At 50.2% G+C, this 22,680-nt stretch overlaps 1 protein-coding gene and 1 non-coding gene across 2 annotated transcripts; one reads left to right on the forward strand and one right to left on the reverse strand.

The window, feature by feature from the left end:
• The first annotated feature begins 1,001 nt into the window (after positions 1–1,001).
• On the forward strand, positions 1,002–14,681 carry ACP7 (acid phosphatase 7, tartrate resistant (putative)). Its single transcript, NM_001192532.2, has 12 exons — positions 1,002–1,122; positions 5,229–5,429; positions 5,740–5,922; positions 7,037–7,160; positions 7,379–7,441; positions 7,543–7,657; positions 7,759–7,866; positions 7,956–8,013; positions 8,108–8,175; positions 8,299–8,370; positions 13,089–13,226; positions 14,616–14,681. The coding sequence occupies exons 1-12, from the start codon at positions 1,002–1,004 to the stop codon at positions 14,679–14,681; spliced, it is 1,317 nt and encodes a 438-aa protein (NP_001179461.2).
• A 2,806-nt stretch (positions 14,682–17,487) lies between these two features.
• Positions 17,488–17,561, reverse strand: TRNAG-UCC (transfer RNA glycine (anticodon UCC)). Its single transcript has one exon. It is a non-coding gene; the product is annotated as a tRNA-Gly (tRNA).
• Between the last annotated feature and the right edge of the window lie 5,119 nt (positions 17,562–22,680).

A 22,680-nucleotide genomic window follows, 5' to 3' on the forward strand; every position in this document is an offset into this window, starting at 1 on the left:
TGTGGGCGTGGGGCGCCTGGGACCGGCCAGACCAGTGGGACGCGGGGCCCCAGCTGTCTGGGGAGGCCGTCACCTGGAGAAGGCAGGCTCTTCCGGGGCTGGGACAGCTGTGGGCGGTGGGATGGCTCATAAATACCACCGTCGCACTGGTGCCCGAGACGCGCGCATGCTGGGAGCTGGCGTCCCAGAGGGTGAGCCGGGACCCGGAGGGAACCCCCAGCCCCAGCTCCCGGTTCCCGGATTGACAGTCCCCACCTGCCTCTGCCCTGGCAGGCAGGTCCTCCATGACCAGGAGATCCGAACTGAAGCGGGAGGGGAAGGGCTGGGGAGAAGGAGGTTGGGTATGCAAGCGCAGGGCCAGGAAATAGGGAGAAATTGGGGTCACTAACTGCAGGATGGGATGCTGAGATGGGGGCAGGGAGGATGGGGCTGCTCCAGGTGGGATGAAATGCTTGGTTGGTCTGGGGATGGAGTGGAGGTATTGGAGTCACAAAGATGGAAGGTTGCAGGATGGAGGAGAGGACCATGAGATCTCTGAGGGCAGGGTGGAATGCCCAGGATGGAGAGCCCCACCCCCAATCCCATTCCCAAACCTCTTGCACTGGGAGTGAAGGCGGATAAGCAAGGGTTCTGCAGCCAGGACCCCTGAGTTCCAGTCTCCGCTCCTTCACACTTGAGCCATGCCACTGAATCACTCCATTGCTCAGCTTCCTCATCTGTGATACGGGGCTGATGATCACAGAGGCTACCAATACAGGAATGTTGTCGGGCTCCCACGAGTTCATCTATGCAAAGTGCTTAGCATCCAGTGAGGCTCAGAGGGTATTTGTCTCTCAGTCGTGAGTGACGCTTGCTTTTGTTTTCTCTCCAGAGTCTGGATAAGCACTCCCTGTGAAGCCCTCCCTGCCATCCCCGCTGACTCCTTCCCCCATCCTCTCAGCCCCTCCTGCTGATGCCTGCAGGACCCTTTCCCTTCCCCTGCTCCCCACCTCCCCTCTACCATGTGTTCCTTTCGTCCCTGCTGGACCTGCTGCTGTCTACTCCTCTTCTTCTCCCTGGAAGTCCGGGGGTCCCCAAAGCCTCCCAGTGCTGCCCCCGAGCAAGTGCACTTGTCCTACCCAGGTAAGTGTCTGTGACCTCTCCCTGGGCATTTCCCAGTGAGGACCAGTTGGTTTGGGGGCCCTGGTATTTCGCACTGATTCCCGAGGGAGTCTAGGCTGGTGGGTCTTCCTGAGCCTCAGTTGCCCACATCTGTTAAATGGGGATTATAAGCAGTAGGGTATGTGGCTGTGTGGGAAATGGTTCTGGTTCTCAGCCTATAGTAAGCATTTTCCTTGGAGGATTGGAGTTGTCATTATTCATTGTGTAACTGCTCATTGTGTTGTCACAAAATACCTCCTGGTCCTTAATCTTGGGGTGGAGGTGCAAGGGGGTAATAAGACCCTGGACTCTGGACCCTCTGCACCCAGACTTCTGGGTTCTAACCCAGCTTTGTTGCTTATCTGCCGTGTGACCTTGGGAGAGTGACTTAACCTCTCCGGCCTCAGCCTCCTCATCTGGACAGTAGGGTAATATTAGTGAGACCTCCCAGTGGAGAGTAAGTGAAATAGTAACCTGTGAAGTGGCAAATGGGAACTTGGAATGTGGCAGTGGTTCTCACATGTTTCTGTCTCAGGATGCTTTGGCACAGCTGAAAAAATTATGAGAACTTCAGAGAGCTTTAGCCTATGTGAGTTATATCCATAACAATCGCCATATCAGAAACTAAAATGGAGGCATTTAAAAATATTGATTCAATCATTAAAAATGAACAATAGTAAACCTATTCAGTAGTAAGGTAAATGACATTTTTCATGAAAAGTAACTACACTTTAAAAAAGAAAAGCAATATTGTGGGAAAATTGGCATTGACTTATTAAATCTTTTAAGGTCTCTTTAATGTCCTCTCCTATCTGTGACAGTTTCTCAGACTTTTCTGCTTTTTTGGATCCTTGACACTTTTAGGGTAGTTTCACTTAGTTCGTTATTTATTCGTTTATTTATTTGTTTGGCTGTGCTGGGTCTCCGCTGCTGCTCAGGCTTTTCTCCAGTCGCAGCGAGGAGGCTACTCTCTTGTTTCAGAACATGGGCTCTAGGGCAGGTGTGGGCTCAGAAGTTGTGGCTCTCAGTCAGTTGCCCTGTGGCGTGTGGAATCTTCCTGGGTCAGGGATCGAACCGCATCCCTTGCATTGGCTGGCAGATTCTTAACTCCTGGATCACCAGGAAGTCCTAAGGTAGTTTCTTAAAGGTTAGTTGCATTGAGAATCTGAAACCTTATGAATGAAATGGCTTTGGCATTTGCTGGATAAGTAACCTCGGACAAGGCACTTTGCCTGGAGGCCTCTGTAAACTGGAACAAAAATAAAACCCATCTCACAGGGCTGCTGTGAAAACCCAGTGAGATCATAGCTGTCCTTTGTTTGGCCTACACAATAATGATATAATAACAAATATACTCTTAGAAGTGATTCAGATGGAAAACTCATTTAACCTCTTATTGACCTTAAGCTGTAGGTACTATTGTTAGTTCCATTTTACAAAAGAGTAAACTGAGGCCCAAAGCAATGAAGAGTCTCACGTCAGGTCACACAGTCTGGGATTTGAATCCAGGCAGGCTGGCTTAAGAGCCTGCCATATTTGGTCTTCAAACTGTAAATTTTGTACTAATTTTAGATACCATGAGATCTTACTAATGCCAGCAGTATTTCAGTCCACCAACAAGGGTATACTTTAGCCTTCTTTCCTCATTTGCAACTTCTTTTTCCAACATTGAGAAACCAAGCTCCCTCTATCTACAATAGACTTACTCATTTGTTCAGTGCTAGAGTAAGCATAAAGGGGTTGCTCCATGGCCTGTGGGGTCTTAGTCCCCTGACCAGAGATGAAACCTGAGTTCCCTGCATTGCAAGGCAGATTCTCAACCACTGGACCGCCAGGGAGGTCCCTGTTTTTTGATATACTTACAGCCCTCTGTTAAGTGTTTCTATTCCGTATTGACGTCCCCCTACAACCTACGTGTGTGCTAAGTCACTCCAGCTGTGACTGACTCACTGCAACCCTATGGACTGTAGCCAGCCAGGCTCCTCTGTCCATGGGAGTTTTCAGGCAAGAATACTGGGGTGGGTTGCCATGCCCTCCTCCAGGGGGATCTTCCTGACACAGGGATCAAACTCTTACCTCTTATGTTTCCAGCATTGGCAGGGAACACTAGCAGCACCTGGGAAGCCCCGCTACAACCTAGGAAGGCTTTAATTGTTCATTTCTTGGGGTGTGTGAAGGAAAGATGAAACAGGACTATAGCTCTAGGACTCAGGGTTTTAAGAAAATGACAGACTTGAGAAGCATCCTACCCCTGCCTCTCGACTAACTACTCCATTCCCATCCCCTCTTTTTTCTACCCCTTCCCCATTCCAGCCCACGTAAGTAATCCAGCTGTTCAGTTTCTGGTGTACGTCTCTTGTACAAATAAATGAGCAGATACTTGTGTATTCTCTTACACCCTCTTACATGAAGAGTAGCTGCCTACAGACACTCTTTCGTACATTGCTTCTGTTAACGTTGTGTCCTGGACGTCATTCTATACTGGTTCCTAGAGTTCATCGTCTTCCTTTCCGACAGCTGTGAAGTGCTCCTGGATACGGATGTTAGATAGTTCCTTAAGTTACGCTCCTATGTAGGGGCATGTCTGTGGTTTCCGATATTTTGCAGTTACAAACAGTGCTGCCATGAATGACCTGTGCGCGTGCCTTCTGTACACACGTTGCAGGAAAAAGAATCACCTGGTGGGCTTCCCAGGTGGCACTAATGGTAAAGAACCCGCCTGCCAAAGCAGGAGACATGAGAGATTCCATTTCAATCCCTGGATCGGGAAAATCCCCTAGAGAAGGGCATAGCAACCCACTCCGGTATTCTTGCCTGGAGAACCCCATGGGCAGAGGAGCCTGGTGGGCTGCAGTCCGTAGGGTCGTAATGAGTCAAACACTACTGAAGCGACCTAGCACGCGTGCACGCACACCACATGTTATTTTTAAAACCTTGATTTTGTTGCTAATGGGGTTTGTTTATTTGCTTTTGTTTGTTTGCAAATTGACTTTTCTGGTCATGCCTTGTGGCATGAGAAATCTTAGTTCCCTCATCAGGGATTGAACCCTCGAACCCAGGCCCCCTGCATTAGAAGCTGGAGTTTTAACCACTGGACCTTGAGGGAGGTCCCTGGTTGCTGACATTCAAGAATTAGAAGCTATTACTTAAAAGTTTGTATGTGCTCTTGGGATATGAAAACCACTGTATAAAGATTTCGGAGAAGGCAATGGCAACCCCACTCCAGTACTCTTGTCTGGAAAATCCCATGGACAGAGGAGCCTGGTAGGCTGCAGTCCATGGGGTTGCTAAGAGTCGTGCACGACTGAGCGATTTCACTTTCACTTTTCACTTTCATACATTGGAGAAGGAAATGGCAACCCACTCCAGTGTTCTTGCCTGGAGAATCCCAGGGACAGAGGAGCCTAGTGGGCTGCCATCTATGGGGTCGCACAGAGTCGGACACAACTGAAGTGACTTAGCAGCAGTAGCACTTAGCAGTATAAAGACTTGCTCTAGAAGTTGACAGACTGGCTGGTACCAAGCCTGCTTCCTGCACGGCAGCCATCCCTAGAGCTGAACAATGGTTTCCACTCCGAAACGGCAGGCTCTACGCTCGGTCACAGACTCCACCCCTCCCTGCTGCCTTCCTCCTTACAGCTGGCCCTTGTTCCCATATATATTACCTAACTGGCCTCCAGACATTTGAGTTTACAACCCCTAAACAGTGTCATGTGTAAAGTATGTGGCACAAGCCTGCACATAGTAACACCATTTATAATAATATCCATCCACTCATGTAACCCTGACTGTACCAGACACTGTTTCAAGTGCTTTCCTCTTATTTATTCATCTAAGCCTCAAAGAACCCTGTAGGGAAGATACTATTATTATCCCATTTTACCAACAAGGAAACTGAGGCTCAGAGAACTGCAGTGACTTGCCCAAAGAAAGCACAGCTTGGAAATGGTGAAGTAGGGATTGAACTTGGGAAGCTCCGGAACCTGTGTCCTTAACTCGTAAATGTTCAACAGCCTCTCACTCTCTGCACATCTCTCCCCACGTCTACCCAGGCCTCACTGCCGAACCTCCTTTGCCTCTCTCTCCAGGTGAGCCAGGCTCCATGACTGTAACCTGGACCACACGGGTCCCGGTGCCCTCTGAAGTGCAGTATGGGCTGCAGCCTTCTGGGCCCCTGCCCTTCCAGGCTCAGGGCACCTTCAGCCTCTTTGTGGATGGGGGCATTCTCCGGCGGAAGCTCTACATACACCGAGTCACCCTGCAGGGGCTGCTTCCAGGGGTCCAGTATGGTGAGAGGTGCCCCGGGGCCGGGTGTTGAAGGGCGAATGCGAGGAGAAGTGGGATGTGGGCTAACAGCTACTATTGGCAGGTGGCTCAGGCAGGCTGGTACCCTCTCTGCTTACCTGCAAGCCTATTGTATGAGACCCTGGGATGAAAACGGAAGGCTGGAGACCTGGGGTGAGGTGGTCAGAAGGGGCATGGGTTAGACCCATTCAGTCCCCCCACCAATTGAAGATGGATGGGGGTGAAGGAGACACCCTGGGGCGCTCCCCCCACCCCCCAGCCCCGGCAGACTTTGACGTTTTCCTCTCCCCTCAGTTTACCGCTGTGGCAGTGCTCAGGGCTGGAGCCGTCGCTTCCGCTTCCGGGCCTTGAAGAAGGGACCCCACTGGAGCCCGCGCCTGGCTGTGTTTGGGGACCTGGGGGCCGACAATCCGAGGGCCCTCCCCCGACTGCGCCGGGACACCCAGCAGGGCATGTACGACGCTATTCTTCATGTGGGTGAGGAGGCATCTGCTAGGTGTGGGGTGGGAGGTAACGCCAGGACTGCAAGGGGCCGGGAGCCGGGGCCAGCGTGGTTCCAAAGGGACGGGGGAAGAGACTGGCTATGGGGATGCTGTCGCGGTTAACTGGGCTCCCGGGTTAAAATCAGTCTGGCACTTAGAGCTACGTGCATTGGTTTTCTCCTCTGTATTACTGTTTTAAGAGCTGGGACTAGGTTAGATTCTTCCGACTGTTGTGATGACGATACGGACGTCCCAGGGGGCGCTAGTGGTAAAGAACCTGCCTGCCAATGCAGGAGATGTAAGAGACGCGGGTTCGATCCCTGGGTCAGGAAGATTCCCCTGGAGGAGGGCATGGCAACCCACTCCAGTATTCTTGTTTGGAGAATCCCATGGACAGAGGAGCCTGGCGGGCTACAGTCCACGGGGTCACAAAGAGTCGAACACAACTGAAGCGTCTTAGTACACATGCACCATGATGAAATAAGTCGACATTGACTGCCACGCTGTAGGTGCTACATAAGTGTTGGTTGTCATGATCATTTCTGCTGTGATCTGAGAGCCAGGAACCAGATGGGACACGGAAATCGGGGCTATGATTCAAAGCTGTAGTAGACGCTGGAATCAGACTCCTGAGGTTTGATTCCTGGATCCTTAAGCTCAGCTCTGTGACCTTGAGTCAGCTCTCCACCTCCCTGGACCTCGGCTTCCCCATCTGAAACGGGGATGATAATAACATCCACTTTAGAGGGTGTTTTGAGGATTCGGCTGATCAAGCAAAACATCTGGAACACTGCCTGGTACAAAACCAGTGCCAGGGCAGACCATGCCAGTCTCAATGCTGTCATGACTCTGGGAAGGGACGAGATGGGGCTGGGGTGCTGGGGCACAGGAGACCAGCGAGGTCCTGGGTCCTGCAGGCATGTCAGGGACCAGAGGCTAAGGAGACGGTTCCAAGTGCCTAGGCACTTGGGTGTGAGGTAGGGACTGAAGATGCCTGAGCGGGAGGGGGAGCCAGGACTTGATCAACAAGCTCTCAGTTCTGGCAACAGCAGAGCTGGGTCTGGGTCTTCATCCTCTCCTCCACCCCCCACCTCCCCACCCCCACCCAGGAGACTTCGCCTACAACATGGATCAGGACAATGCACGTGTCGGAGACAGGTTCATGAAACTCATCGAACCCGTGGCTGCTAGCCTACCCTACATGACCTGCCCTGGGAATCACGAGGAACGCTAGTGAGGCCCGAGGGCTTTGGGGTGGGCGAGGGCCTGGCTGACAAAACCAGTCCTTCCTAGTGTCTCACCTTAGTTTCTCACACTGCAGCCGCTCATTGACGGATGTGAGAGGAGAGGAGATGAGGGCTGGGCTGGGAGCCAGGCTTGGCCTGATGGTGGGAAGAGGGGGGAGGGGCACCCAGACCCTCCCTCCTACCCTTTTACTTCCTTTTATCCAGCAACTTCTCCAACTACAAAGCTCGCTTCAGCATGCCAGGGAACACCGAAGGCCTGTGGTACAGGTAATCTGGGGGGGGAGCAGGGACAGTGGCCTCCCTCCCCTGAAGGATGGGAGATGCAGAGGAGACCCTCACTTCTGACCCCTGCCCTTTGACCCTTCCAGCTGGGATCTGGGACCCGCACACATCATCTCCCTCTCCACCGAGGTATATTTCTTCCTTCATTACGGCCGCCACCTGGTAGAGAGACAGTTTCACTGGCTGGAGAGCGACCTCCAGGTAACCTGTGGCTGTCCCCCTGGGATGTGCCCCCCACCCCCTCCTCCATCACCGGCTCCCCCCTGCTCCGCCCGCCCCTCACTCTGAACCCTTCTCTGCAGAAAGCCAATAAGAACCGGGCGGTCCGGCCGTGGATCATCACCATGGGCCACCGGCCCATGTACTGCTCCAATGCTGATTTGGATGACTGTACTTGGCATGAAAGCAAGGTGAGCACCCCCTCCCAGGGAACCAGGTGCTGAAATCCAGGTCGGGGGTGAGCCTCAGCCCCCCTCCCCTCCTTGCTCATCTTGCTTAGGTTCGCAAAGGCCTCCGTGGCAAGTTCTATGGGTTGGAGGATCTTTTTTACAAATATGGTGAGTGACCCCCCGCTCCACCCCAGGACTCTCGAGGCCCCGCCTCCCTTCTCTCCTGGATTCAGAGGCCTGAACCCCTCTTGCTTTGTCTCAGGGGTCGACCTGCAGCTGTGGGCCCATGAGCACTCGTATGAACGCCTGTGGCCGATTTACAACTACCAGGTGAGGGAGGCCCCCGGGGAGGGCTGAGACCCATGGGGCTGGTGGTGTCAGTGGACTCCCTCAGTCAGATCCCCGGGGGCCTGGCCGGTGTGACACACCCTCTCCACCTTGTCACTTCTCCAGGTACTTAATGGCAGCCAAGAGATGCCCTACACCCACCCTCGAGGCCCTGTCCACATCATCACAGGATCCGCCGTGAGCAGGGCAGGGTGGGGTGGGGTGGGATGTTGCCTTTGACCTCTGATCTATTGAGGGTGGCACCTGTGCCAGCTTGGGTGCCTCCTCCTTTATTCAGCTGGCATCTCTTAGAGGGTTAGATGTACCTAGTAGTGTGCCCATCGCACAGATGCAGAAACAGAAGCTAAGAGTAAAATACTCCTTTGAAGTCACATGTTCAGTAAGTGGCAGGGGGAGGGGGTGCTTGCCCAGGTCTGCTGGTCGAATCGAGAACAGAGGGCTTATTATTATCCTTGTAACTGGACTCCAGCCTTTATTCACGTTGCACCAGCTCATCCTCCACTGTATTTGGTTTTTGTGTCTCCTTGTGCTCAGTCGCAGCCAACTCTTTGTGACCCCGTGGACGGTAGCCCACCGGGCTCCTCTGTCAATGGAATTTTCCAGGCAAGAATACTGGAATGGGTTGTCATTTCCTTCTTCATTGTGTCTCCTTAGTCTCCTCCCATCTGTGACTATTCCTCCATCTTCCCTTGTCTTTCATTCTGGCCAGTTGTTTGTTTCTGGTTTTTTTTTTTTTCCTGAATGCCCGTGGATCTGGGCTTGTCTGATACTTTCTCATGCCAAGATGCAGATTACGCGTTTGGGGCCAGAGGATCACAAGTGATGGTTGTGTCCTCAGCACATCATACCGAGGGGTCCAGGTCCTCACAGTGTCTCATTCCTGGAGGACTTTCTCTGAATCACCTGTGTAAGGATGTTCTTCCACCATCAACTTGCTGTATTTCCCTTTTGGCTGATAAACATCTTGGGGGAGATGCTTTTAGACCCTGCAAAAGTTGTTTCTCCCCCAACTTTCACCCACTATTTTCTTTTTTAAATCTGTTTGCCTGTTCCAGGTCTTAGTTGGGGCACATAGAATCTTTCTTTTCTTTTTCTTTTTTTTTCAGCTGCAGCACTTGGAATTTTTAGTTGTGGCATTTGAGCTCTTGGTTGAGGCGTGTGAATCTAGTTCCCCAACCAGGGATCAAACTCAGGATCCCTGCATTGGGAGCTCAGAGTCTTAGCCACTGGACTACCAGGGAAGTCTCCACTTACTAATGTTTGAATCCATCAGTGGGTCTTGCCTGCAACAGTGATCACTGGGGCATTCGGCTGGGAATCGTCTATTTCCCTTGTTTCTCCCTGATTTATTAATTAGCAACCTCCTGTGAGGAAGGGTCGTCCCTTCTGCCCCATTTAGTTGGTTGGTTAGTTATGGATTTGCACCAGTGTGGACTCCTGGGGAATTATTTCCTTCTGTGGGTTATAATCCAGTTCTCCTGCTACTGATGCTGCTGTGTACGGGCTCTCACTCTGGCCACTGGGAGCTCCTCAGATCAGGTCCCGCATCCTTCCAAAGTGTCCCTGTCATTTTGTGGGCTCTTTCTTACTTTTTGGCTCCACAGGGTGCTCCAGGAATATTTTGTGTCCCATTCACTCTCACCCCCAGCAGCCTTGGAATCAATCACTTCCACAAGAAGTGAGGGCTTATTTTTTAAGCTGATTTTACAAATTAGCGGTCTTCCCAGTGGGTCACATATGGCTGTGAGAGTTGGACCATAAAGAAGGTGGAGTACCAAAGAATTGATGCCTTTGAACTGTGGTCCTGGAGAAGACTCTTGGGAGTCCCTTGGACAGCAAGGAGATCAAACCTGTCAATCTTAAGGGAAATCAGCCCTGAATACTCGTTGGAAGGATTGATGCTGAAGCTGAAGCTCCAGTATTTTGGTCATCTGATGCCAACAGCCAACTCATTGGAAAAGTCCCTGATGCTGGGAAAGATTGAGGGCAGAAGGTGAAGAGGGCATCAGAGGATGAGATGGCTGTATGGCATCAGCAATGCAATGGACATGAACTTGGGCAAACTTCGGAAGATGGTGAGGGACAGGGAGGCCTGGCGTGCTGCAGTTCATGGGGTTGTAAAGAGTCAGACACGACTGGGTGACTAAGCAACAACACATTAGTGAGATCCAGTGAAGAAGGCTGAGCGCCAAAGAACTGATGCTTTTAAACTGTGGTGTTGGAGAAGACTCTTGAGAGTCCCTTGGACTGCAAGGAGATCCAACCAGTCCATTCTGAAGGAGATCAGCCCTGGGATTTCTTTGGAAGGAATGATGCTAAAGCTGAAACTCCAGTACTTTGGCCACCTCATGCGAAGAGTTGACTCATTGGAAAAGATTCTGATGCTGGGAGGGATTGGGGACAGGAGGAGAAGGGGAAGACAGAGGATGAGATGGCTGGATGGCATCACTGACTTGATGGACGTGAGTCTGAGTGAACTCTGGGAGTTGGTGATGGACAGGGAGGCCTGGTGTGCTGCGATTCATGGGGTCGCAAAGAGTCGGACACGACTGAGCGACTGATCTGATCTGATCTGATCTGAAGGAAGCACTTCTTGTGATAAAAATTCAGACAGGAGATGCAGCCATCCACATCCTTCTTGCTAAGTCACTTTAGTCATGTCTGACTCTTTGCGACCCCATGGACTGTAACCTGCCAAGCTCCTCTGTCCACAGGGATTCTCCAGGCAAGAATACTGGAGTGGGTTGCTATGCCCTCCTCCAGGGAATCTTCCTGACCCAAGCACCGAAGTCATGTCTCTTGTGTCTCCTGCAGTGGCAGGCAAGTTCTTTACCACTGAGTCCCACTCTCAATGGTTACGTCTCTTGGGTGGCATTTGAGAATATTTTCTGTGTATGCAAATTAGTCAGTGTCTCAGTAGAGATGTATTAGTACATCACCCACTTTTCATTTTTTTTGGCTACTCTGGATTTTTGTTGCAGTGCATGGGGGGGGGGTGCGGTGTTGCTCAACATTGCAGCATGAAAGCTTTCTCTAATTGCAGTGCCTAGGCTTCCCGAGTTGTGTGTCAGATGGGCTTAGTTGCCCCACAGTATGTGGGATCTTAGTTCCCTGACCAGGGATCGAACCCACATCCCCTCCAATGGGAGGCAAATTCTTAACCATTGGACCACCAGGGAAGTCCCATCACCCACTTTTTAAAAACATCTCGGATCATCTTTCATACCCTAGCAGTTCTCAGCCTTGATGCATGTTAGAATTACCTAGGGAGGTTTTAAATCTTTGATGCCCTGACCCAACCCCAGGACAAACACCAGAAGCTGAGGGCTTGGCCTTGGTGTTGTGAACATTTAACCATTCTTGTTTCAATCTCTATTTCTGTCTCTGTCTCTCTCTCGATATGTGTGTGCACACGTGTGTGTGTATATGTGTGTGTACAGTTTCACTATCATTTGCAGATCCAATGAAGAGTTCAGCTGCAGAAATGATGTCCTTTTATCCTTCCGTCTGTGTTTCCTAAAAAAATGAGGACATTCTCTTACATCAGTACAGTATAATAGATTCAAGTAGTTAACAATTGATACTATACCATCATCCAGTCTCATTCAGATTTATCCAATTGTCCTATTCATGTCCTTGAAAGATTTTTTTTTTCCTGCTCCAGGATCTAGTTTAAGATCATACGTTCTATTATTGTGTCTTGTTTCTTTCCCCTCCTTTAGTCAGAAACATTTTCCCTTCTTTCTGCATTCTTCAAGACTTTGAAAAATTTGAAGAGCGCAGCAGTGTTGTTTGGTAGACTCTCAGTGTGGGTTTGATTAGGTTGAAGTTACACATTTGTTATAAGAACACACAAAAGTGATACTGGTTTTGCCTGTGTGTTTGTTTTGACATTTACTTATTGGGCCTCGTCAGATCTTAGTTGCAGCAGTCAGATCTTCACTGCATCATGCACGATCTTTTGTTACATACTGAGTCTCTAGTTGTGATGTGTGGGCTCAGTTGCTTTGCAGCATCGGGGGTCTTAGTTCCCTGACCAGGGATTGAATGTGCATCCCCTGCATTGCCAGGCAGATTCTTAACCACTGGACCAGCAGGGAAGTCCCCAGTACTGTGTTCTTTTCAGTGTATCCTATGAGGAAGTGCATGGTATGTCTTTAAGCCTCGGTTTACGCATCTCTTGCACCATACTTATGATTTTCCCCTTTAAAGTTAACAAGTGTCTCCCGGAGCTACTTGGAGACCATGCAAATATCCTGCTATTCCTCATACTTTCGCCGCTACTTTGACCATCCATTGATGGTTCTTGCTTCCAGCAGTTATTACAGAGATGGCTGCAACATGGTGATTTTTCTTTCTTTTTTTTTTTTTTTTAAGCTCCCTCATCCTTCCTGCTCACATCACCTAGTTTTATACTGCAAGGATAAACACTTCCTCTCTCCCAGGCAATGATGATTTTAAAAGCTTTCTTGGAGGGTCTACTCTGCAGCGAGGGTTGAAAGCCACCGATTTCTTCTATTTTGTGAATTGCATTTTCCCCTTAACAATACATCTTGGCCATCTTTCTATACTGCCCCTCTCTGTGATGGCTACGCTCTAATTTATTTAACTGACCCTTACTGATGGGCATTTGGCTGTCTTCCAGCTCAGAGCTTTTACAGAAAATGCTTCAGTGGACAGTCTTGTACAACCACGCACTGTTGTCTAAGTCCAAGACTCGGGGCACAGAAAGCCTGGCTGGGTCAAAACACTCAGTTGTATGTGTTACCAAGGTCAAGTCTTAACCAGCTTTGTCTTCCCTGGGGGTGGCAGGATCCCACCTGGCAGGTCTTTTCTGCTCCCCAGAGGGTACTTCACCTGCCCCAGCCCTGGGGCTAAATGACTCTTTCCAGCAGGGCTGTGAGGAGCTGCTCACCCCCTTCACCCTCTTCCCGCGGCCCTGGAGCGCCCTGCGTGTGAAAGAGTACGGGTACACACGGTTGCACATCCTCAACGGGACCCATGTCCACATCCAGCAGGTGTCTGATGACCAGGTCAGTGAGCAGTGGCCCGATCCCTGCCTGAGAGAGCAGGCCCAGTGTGTTCTGGAGTCAAGTGGTTTAAAAAGTGGACTTGAGAGCTGGAGATCCTGGGTTCAAATCTTGCCTCTGCTACTTACCAGCTGGATAACCTCAAGCAATTCTGAGCCACAATTTTCCTATCTGCAAAATGGGGATGTTAATAGTTTCTGCCTCAGAGGATTGAACGAGGGTTGAATGACTTATTACATAGAAAGTGCTCAGAATGGTTTCTAAAACACGGTCAGTTCTAAAGGGATTTATCAACATGAAGCAGGGGAAGGAAAAAGTAGGTGGGAGGCAGGCAGAGGGAAACCAATATGATGTGTGTGCAACCCCACAGACTGTAGCCCGCCAGGCTCCTCTGCCCATGGGGTTTCCCAGGCAAGAATACTGGAGTGGGTTGCCATTTCCTACTTCAGGGGACCTTCCCGACCCAGGGATCAAACCTGAGTTTCTTGTGCCTCCTGCATTAGCAAGTGAAAACTTTACCACTTGTGCCATCTAGAAAGCCCCATGGCTTAAGCCTAGATGGACCCATATAATCATGGCTCACCTTTCTGTATTTTTGCCATTGTAGTTTTAAAATAGCACTAATAACTATGATTGATTGAACACTATTGTGCACCAAACCCTGAGCTCAATGCCTTATATTTAGTCCCTTTAATCACCACAATAATACTATAGGGCACATTTTATTTCCATTTTACAGCTAAGAGAACAGAGGCTCAGAGAGGGCAAGTAATTTTCCCAGGGTTGCACAGCCAGAGGTTACAGAAACGACCACAAAGACCATATTCTTTTTACGATAAGTAGCTACCATTTATTGTGTGGCCCATACAGGGTCAGGCACTTGTGTGTATTATCTATTCAGTTCTCCCCACTTTTTATTGGGTTGGCCAAAAAGTTCATTTGGGCTTTTTCTAAACATCTTAATGAAAACCACAAACAAACTTTCCGGCCAACTCAAACACAATAGAATATGGAAGTCAGGCTCAGAGTTGGATCATGTGCTGTAGGCCACAGAGGGTGGCTTTGCTGGCGTATAAAGTGAGTTTTGTCTCACTCTGGGGTTTGTGCTCTAATGGTAACAGCCTACACTTACCCAGTCCTTTCCATGTGCCAGGCTCCCTTTTAAGCCTTTTCCAAATACCTCACTTAATTCTAACAGTATCTATGATGTGCGTACTACATCCTCTCTTTCCAGATGAGGAAAACTGAGGCTCAGAGAGGTCTAGCCACTTGTTCAAAGTCACACAGCTTATCAGTGACAGAGCTGGGATCTGAACCCAGGCCACTTGGCCCCAGAATCTGGGCTTTCAGCCCTCATTTCCTCCTCCTTTTTTTTTTTTTTGTCCCTTGCAGGATGGGAAGATTGTGGACGATGTCTGGGTGGTGAGACCCCTGCTTGGCCGGATGATGTACCTCTAGGAATGGAGACAGCTCTCATCAGGAACCCCAGGCCTTGCTGCCAGGCCCTAGAAGGGAGTCGGGGCGGGCCTCGACTCCTCTGCCGTCCTTGGCACCACGGAGGGTGGATGCAGCCCCGAGAGAGCTGGAGCAGCTCTCACCTCCCAGAGAGCTGGGGGTCCCAGCCTGCTGGGTTGGGAGAGCAGGTGTATGTACAGGGAGAGTGAAGCAAGACAGGTCATGGGTGGCACCGTCCTGCCCTCCTGCATAGCACTGATTGGGCGGAATGTCCACAGGGCCTCGGGAATAAAGAGGCTTATGGCTATGTCTCCCTGGACTCTGAACTTCCGCTGGTGATGGCCTTCTCTGGGCTGTCTCCTCTTCTGCCCACCTAGCAAAGGCCCTTACTAGCCCCAAGTCAGCAGGGTGGGCACAGCTGTCATGACACCACTGTCCAGCAGGTGGTGCCAGCGACCTTCTCTTCCAGGCCGGCCCTCCGTGCCAATCCTGCCTGGCTCCATAGCCCAAGGGGAGCTAGCCAGTGTGGTCTGTGCCTCAGTCTCCCAGCCTGCCACCGAGTTATCCTGGAAGCGGGCAAGTGTTAACACTCCAAACTGCCAGCTGGGACAGACCTGCTGTTTTCCTCCCTTTAAAAATTTCCCCCCTCCTTCTGTTTCGCCTCTTCCTTTTGTGTAGTCGATCGTTATTTATTGAGTGCCTGTTATGTGCCAGGACCTGTTCTCCATGCAGTGAACAGCACAGAGATGTCTGCCCTCATGGAGCTGAAATTCTATCCAGGGTGTCAGACAGCAAGCACCATAGATAAGTAAAGCACATAACAGGGTAAATGGTGATGAAGCACACAGCAAAGGCAGGAAGGGGATGGAAAGTCACGGGAGGGGACAGTGGCAGTTTTCACGAGGATGGTCAGGAGACCTCACTGAGAGGGTGATATTTAGATCTGAAGGAGGAGTCACATGGGCAGAGCGGTCCAGGCAGAGGAACAGCCAGTGCAAAGGCTGTGGGGCAGAAACACATCAGAGCATCAGTGGAGACACCAGTGTGATGGAGCCAGAGTAAGAGGAAGAGTGGGATGAAAACAGAGAAGTGACAAGGGCAGATCACATGGGACATTGTGGGTCACAAGGCGGTCTCTGTCCTTTATCCTGAGTGACATGGAGCCACAGGAGAGTTCTGAGCTGGTGATGGGCAGGACCTGACTCCAGAAGTCTTAGGCAAAGGCTGGACTCTGGCCTCAAGGATGAGGGCTCTCCTGAGTGAAGCCAGTGAGTTCCTAGCTCTGCAGGCTGACAGCACATCGCTTTGTCCATTGCGGTTTCAGCCTCCTCAGATCTTTTTCCCACCCAGCACCCACTCTGCCCAAGGCTCTTTGCAGCATTTTTTTTTAGGTTTTTTTTTTTTTTTTTTAATGTCTTGGCTCTATTTATTTAGCTTTATTTTAGTCAGTACTTGCTGGCTGCACAGCATGTGGTATCTTAGTGCCCTGTTGTTTAGTCACTAAGTTGTGTCTGACTCTTTGCAACCCCATGGACTAGTCCACCAGGCTCCTCTGTCCATGGGATTTCCCAGGCAAGAATACTGGAGTGGGTTGCCATTTCCTTCTCCAGGGGATCTTCCCCACCCAGGGATAGAACCCCTATCTCCTGTATTGGCAGGTGGATTATTTACTGTTGAGCCACCAGGGAAGGCCTTAGTTCCCTGACTAGGGATAGAACCCGCACCCTGGGCAGTGGAAGTAGGGAGTCTCAACCCCTGGATGGCCAGGGAATTCCCTCCTTGCACTTTCTTGAGCACCAAGCTCTCTCTCACTGTCGGCTCCCAGCCCTGTGCACTGGCTCTTCAGCCTGTGAGTGCCCTCCCTCCGCTCATTCGGGGCTGCATCTGCTCAGCCTCAGGGCTCGGCCTTCCCCGACAACCCCAGCTAAAGGGTCACAGTCACACTCTGTCTCATCCTGTTTTACTTCATGTCCAACTCTTAGCATTCTGCTATTCGCTCATCGACTGATCGATTACCCTGTTCACTGTCAGTTTGCCTCGCTGGGCTGGGGGCGATCTGTGAGGGTGGAAACCAAGGCCATCTTGTTCATTCATGGGTCCCTTACCTCCACCAATTCCTCCCAGACCCCTTCTCAGGCTGAGTCGGGGCCCTGCCTAGTCTGGACTGTCACTGTCTGGGGGTGGGTCTGTCTCCCCCACTGGACTGTCAACCCCATGAGGGCGATGCTCAGGGCTCACTCCAGCGCAGCCCAGCACTAGATAAATTCTTGAGGTTAATAAATACTTGTGCCTTAATGAAGGCTGCCACGTGTCAGGCTCCAGCCAGGCAATGCCAGGGACAGAGATGAAGCAGCCCAGTAAGATCCTCTGGGAGCCCGAGGGCCGGCAGGGAAATGTGGTTACACAATACGGATGACAAGCAGCAAGAGAACGCCGCAGAGGGAGGCACCAAGCCCATCGAGTGACCAGTGGGGCAGTCACTCATTGCACGCTGTGACCAAAGACTGAGTTGATGTCCGTGTGGGTCTGGCACATTCTGTTGGCCTGGCACTGACCACCAGGCAGAAACCGGGTTCGAATCTCCATTCTGCCACGTCCTGTGGGGTGTGGAATCGCCAGCCCTCTCTGAACCTCTATTTCTTCACCTGTAACAAAAGGGTGATTGTACTTTGTGGGGTGTCCTTGGGATTAAATGAGGTTGAAAGCCTTGGTGTTGTCCCTGACTCCTCTTTTTCTCTCATCCCAGGTTTGATTAGGTAGTAAACACTGTTGGCTTTTTTTTCTGACTGATCAACATGTGGGATCTTAGTTCCCCGAGCAGGGATTGAACCCGCACACCCCCACGTTGGAAGCATGGCATCTTCACCATTGGACCACCAGGGAAATCCCCTGGCTTTGACTTTTAAAATCTATCTAGAATTCGTTTTTTCCCTTCCACCTACAAGACTCCCTCCCTTGTCCTGTCACCTTGCCCCCCTGGTCTCCTCCACTTCCCCACCCCCACTGTCCCCACTCCATAGTCTGTTCCCTACATACATTCCTATGGTCACTGGAGTTGGGGAGCCAGAGCTCTCCCCATAGCCCACCCCAATCAGCTTACTGCCTTCACCTCCCTGTGCTCATCTCCCACCACTTGCCCCTTGCCACTCTGCTCCAGCCCCGTGCGTGTATGCATGCTAAGTCCCTTCAGTCGTGTCTGACTCTGCAACGCTATGGGCCATAGCCCTCCAGACTCTTCTGTCCATGGGATTCTCTGGCAAGAATACTAGAGTGGGTTGCCATGCCCTCCTCCAGGGGATCTTGCTGACCCAGGGATCAAACCCGTATCCCTTCTGTCTCCTGAAGTGGTAGGCGAGTTCTTTATCACTAGCGCTGCCTGGGAGGCTGGCCTCGAATAGATCAGGTCACCCTCTCACATTTGCAGGGCTTGTTCCTCTCCCTGGGAGGCTGCCCCCAGGGATCTGCCTGGCTCCATCCCTGCCCTCCTTCAGGTCTCTTCTCTAATCTCACCCTTTTGGTCCCTCTTGGACCGCCTTGTCAAAACCAGCATCCTCAGCCCCCTCCTCCCATCCCCTTTCCCTGCTTTCTTTTCTTTCTTTTTTGGCCACACCATGCAACTTGCAAGATCTCAGTTCCCTGACTAGGAACTGAACCCAGGCCATAGCAGTGAAAACCTGAAATCCTAACCACTAGGCCAGCAGAGAACTCTCCCTACTTTATTTTCCTTCAGAGCACTCGGACACTGACCTATATGGATAGATGTTTAATCATTTATTCTTTTTTTAAATATCTGTTTATCTATTTTTCTGTTCTGGGTCTTAGTTGTGGTATGTGTATCTAGTTCCCTGACCAGGAATCAAACCCAGGCCTCCTGCATTGGGAGAGCAGTCTTAGCCAGATCACCAAGTAAGTCCCTAACCATTTAACCTTTACCTCCTCCTTCAGAATGTGAGCTTCCAGGGTGCAGGGTTTTCTGCTGGTTCTGTTTACCCCTGCAGCCCCAGGACGTGATTCACAGTAGTTGCTCAACAAACATTGGTTGAAGGAAGGAAGGAAGGCAGGAAAAATACAGGTAAATTTCAATCACGGCACCTGATGCTGAGGGAGCAGGTGAATGACAGAAATGATAGTGATTTCGGTGAATTAGATAAAGTTGCTCAGCCCTAGGGGCTGCCACGGCTGGGTACGTAGGACATAAGGCATGCACGGCTCATTGCAACACTGTGACATGTGACCCACACAGGAAGTGACAGGTTGCAAGCCGGAGACCCTGAGGCTTCAAGCCTTGCAAAGCTTGAGCAAGGCTCAAGTTACACAGATGCCTGCCTGGCAGGTGGGGGCAGGGAGGGAGGTGTAGGGAGGTTGAATGGGAAGGGGGCTGTGAGTGCTCCCAAAAAGGACATCAGGGCCTGGAAAGCTCCTGGGATGTCTGGTTTTGGGGGGGTGGGGGGGGGGCACTATGGAGAGATTAGAAGGAGGAAGCTGCAGGTCTCTAGATTCAGTCATTGACAAATATTTTAATTAATAAAGTCCTGCATTGCTTAAATCAGCCAGACATGGTTTCTGTGGATTGCAAGAACCACGCGAGACTTCTCTGGTGGTTCAATAGTAAGGACTCCACACTTTCAATGCAGAGGGCGGGAGTTCAGTCCCTGGGCAGGGAAGTTCCACATGCCACATGGCATAGCCAAAAAAACAAGAACAAAAACAAAAAACAACTATGCACCTACTATGATCACATGCTGGAGACATGGTGGTGGCCCTTGTGAAGCCTGACTTCTACTGGAGGGAGGAGTGTAGAGAAGAAATCATGAAAACCAAAATGGCATCACAGGACAGTTCCAGATGGTGATCAGCACTGTGAAGAAAATACACTGAAATTAACATGTGGGAATGGAAAGAGTGCTTTCGATGTGGTATCCAGGGAAGGCCTCTCTGAAGAGGTGACATTTGAGCCAGAGGACAGGGAGTCGGTCAAAGTAAAGACCTGGAAGAGTGATCCAGGCAGAGGGCCCAGCAGGTGCAAAGGCCCTGAGGCAGGACTGAACCTGTGTGTTTGAGAAACAGCCACGAGTTTTTTAATAATTAAATGTATTTATTTTTAATTGGAGGATAATTGTTCTACAATATCATGTTAGTTTCTGCCAAACATCAACATGAATCAGCCATAGGTCTCCTCCCATCACGATGAGTTTTGACAGATGTGTATTCCCGTGAAACCACCATCAAAATCAAGAATCAGAACATTTCTGCACCCCAAAGCGTCCCCCATAACTGCAGTTAATGCTTCCCTGTCTCTCTCAGCTTCAGGCAGCAACTCATCTGCTCTTTGTCACTATAGATTTGCTTTTCCTGGAATGCTCTGAGTGGAACTGTACACAGTTGGCTACAGTCCTGCATCCTTCAACTCAACCAACCACGGATGGAAAATACCCAGAAAAAAAATTCCAGAAAGTTCCAAAAAGCAAACCTCGAATTTGCTGGATCCTGGCAGCTATTTCCATAGCATTTACAACTATTTACATAGTATTTACACTGTATTAGTTACTACAAGTAATCCAGGGATGATTTAAAGTAAAACATACCAGGGGACTACCCTAGTGGTCCAGTGGCTAAGACTCCACTCTCCCAATGCAGGAGGCCCAGCTTCAAACCCTGGTTGGGGGACTAGATCCCATATGCCACAACCAAGACGCAATACAGCCTAAATATAGTTTCCCAGATGGCTCAGTGGTAAAGAATCCCCCAGCAATGCAGGAGACACAGTTTCGATCCCTGGGTCAGGAAGATGCCCTGGAGGAGGAAATGGCAAGCCACTCCAGTATTCTTGCCTGGGAAATCCTATGGACAGAGGAGCCTGGTGGGCCTCAGTCCACAGGGTCATGCTGCTGCTGCTACTAAGTTGCTTCAGTCGTGTCCGACTCTGCGGCCCCATAGATGGCAGCCCACCAGGCTCCGCTATCCCTGGGATTCTCCAGTCAAGAACACTGGAGTGGGTTACCATTTCTTTGTCCAATGCATGAAAGTGAAAAGTGAAAGTGAAGTTGCTCAGTTGCGTCTGACTCTTCGAGAGCTCATGGACTGCAGCCTACCAGGCTCCTCCATCCATGGGATTTTCCAGGCAAGAGGACTGGAGTGGGTTGCCATTGCCTTCTCCCCATAGGGTCATAAAGAGTTCTAAATAGAATTTTTAAAATAAGGTATACATACAGGAGAGTGTATGTAGGTTATAATTCGAATACTACACTGTTTTATACAAGGGACTTGAACATCTGTGGGGATCCCCAGGGGTCCTGGAATCAATCCTCCATGGGTCTGGAGAGAGGACTGTAGTATCTTTTGAGGCTGGCTGTTTTCACCCAGACTAATACATTTGCAGTTCGTCCAAGCTGTCCTCCTTATCACGAATTCCTTCCTTTTCGTTGCTGAACCACCCAGTACATCTATGTTCTATGGAATGAATGTACTGCAGCGTGTTTATCTGTTTACCAGTTGATGGATGTTTGGGATTGTTCCCAGTTCAGGGTGATGATGAAAACGGCTCTGAACATTCCTGCACAAGTCATTGTGGGAATACATGTTTTCACTTCTTTTGATAAACACCTAGAGTTGGGTCACGGGGACCTGTGTCTTTTGCCATCTTTCATGGCTGTCTAGGTGCAACCTGTGACATATTTTGAGTTCTACTCAGCATCTTATTTTATGTTTATTATTTAATTGTTCATGGGTTTATTTTCTCTCTCTCAAGCATTTGTTCTCTGAAAAAGAAAAAAAATGGTTAGGAGCCTAGATCCTGCAGCCAGGCTGCCTGTGTGACTTTGGAGAAGTTACTTAACCTCTCTGTGCTTCACTTTGCACACTTGTAGAAAGAAAATAGCAATAGTGCATAGGGCTGTTGTGGGGATTAAATGAAGTAGTATATGTGAAGGGCTTAGCACAGGGCCCCTGGTAGCTCAGAGGTTAAAGTGTCTGCCTGGAATGCAGGAGATCCGGATTCGATCCCTGGGTCGGGAAGATCCCCTGGAGAAGGAAATGGCAACCCACTCCAGTACTCTTGCCTGGAGAATCCCATGGAGGGAGAAGCCTGGTAGGCTATAGTCCATGGAGTCGCAAAGAGTTGGAGCCTGGTAGGCTACAGTCCATGGGGTCCCAAAGAGTTGGACACGACTGAGTGACTTCACTTTCACTTTCTTTAGCACAGGGCCAGCTACACAGATAATTCTCCATACGTGTTTTCAGTTATCATTATGCTTGGCACGCAGAAGGCAATGAATGTCTTTACTGAATGAATTTGAGCCGTCTTTAAGAGCATCAGCTTTGAAGTCAGACTTCCTGTCTAAAATTCCACCAAAGCTGCTTACAAGTGAGGGGACTTTGTCCCACTTCCTACCCTACCTCCATGTCTCAGTTTCCTAAGTCTGTTAACAGGGGCTAAGGATCCCATCCTACAGATATGTGGTGAGGTTTAGAGAAGATGATAAAGAGTCTACAGGGCATCTGGCATAGCAAGCAGTGAAAAAAAACTAGAAGCAACTTAAATGTGCAAGAATAGGGGAATTGTTCAGTACAGATCAACAATTAACAAACAATAGTGAGGGACTTCGCTGGTGGTTTAATCGCTAAGAATCTGAGCTCCCAATGCAGGGGACTCAGGTTCAATCCTTGGCCAAGGAACTAGATCGCCCATGCCACAACTGAGAGTTCACAGGCTCTAAGATTTTGTTGTTGCTAAGTCACTTCAGTCGTGTCTGACTCTGTGCGACCCCATAGACAGCAGCCCACCAGGCTCCCCTGTCCCTGGTATTCTCCAGGCAAGAACACTGAAGTGGGTTGCCATTTCCTTCTCCAATGCATGAAAGTGAAAAGTGAAAGTGAAGTCGTTCAGTCGTGTCCGACCCTCAGCGACCCCATGGACTGCAGCCCACCAGGCTCCTCCGCCCATGGGATTTTCCAGGCAAGAGTACTGGAGTAGGGTGCCATCGCCTTCTCCGGCATCCCACAC

This window comes from Bos taurus, chromosome 18 (assembly GCF_002263795.3).
Source record: "Bos taurus isolate L1 Dominette 01449 registration number 42190680 breed Hereford chromosome 18, ARS-UCD2.0, whole genome shotgun sequence".
NCBI lineage: Eukaryota > Metazoa > Chordata > Mammalia > Artiodactyla > Bovidae > Bos > Bos taurus.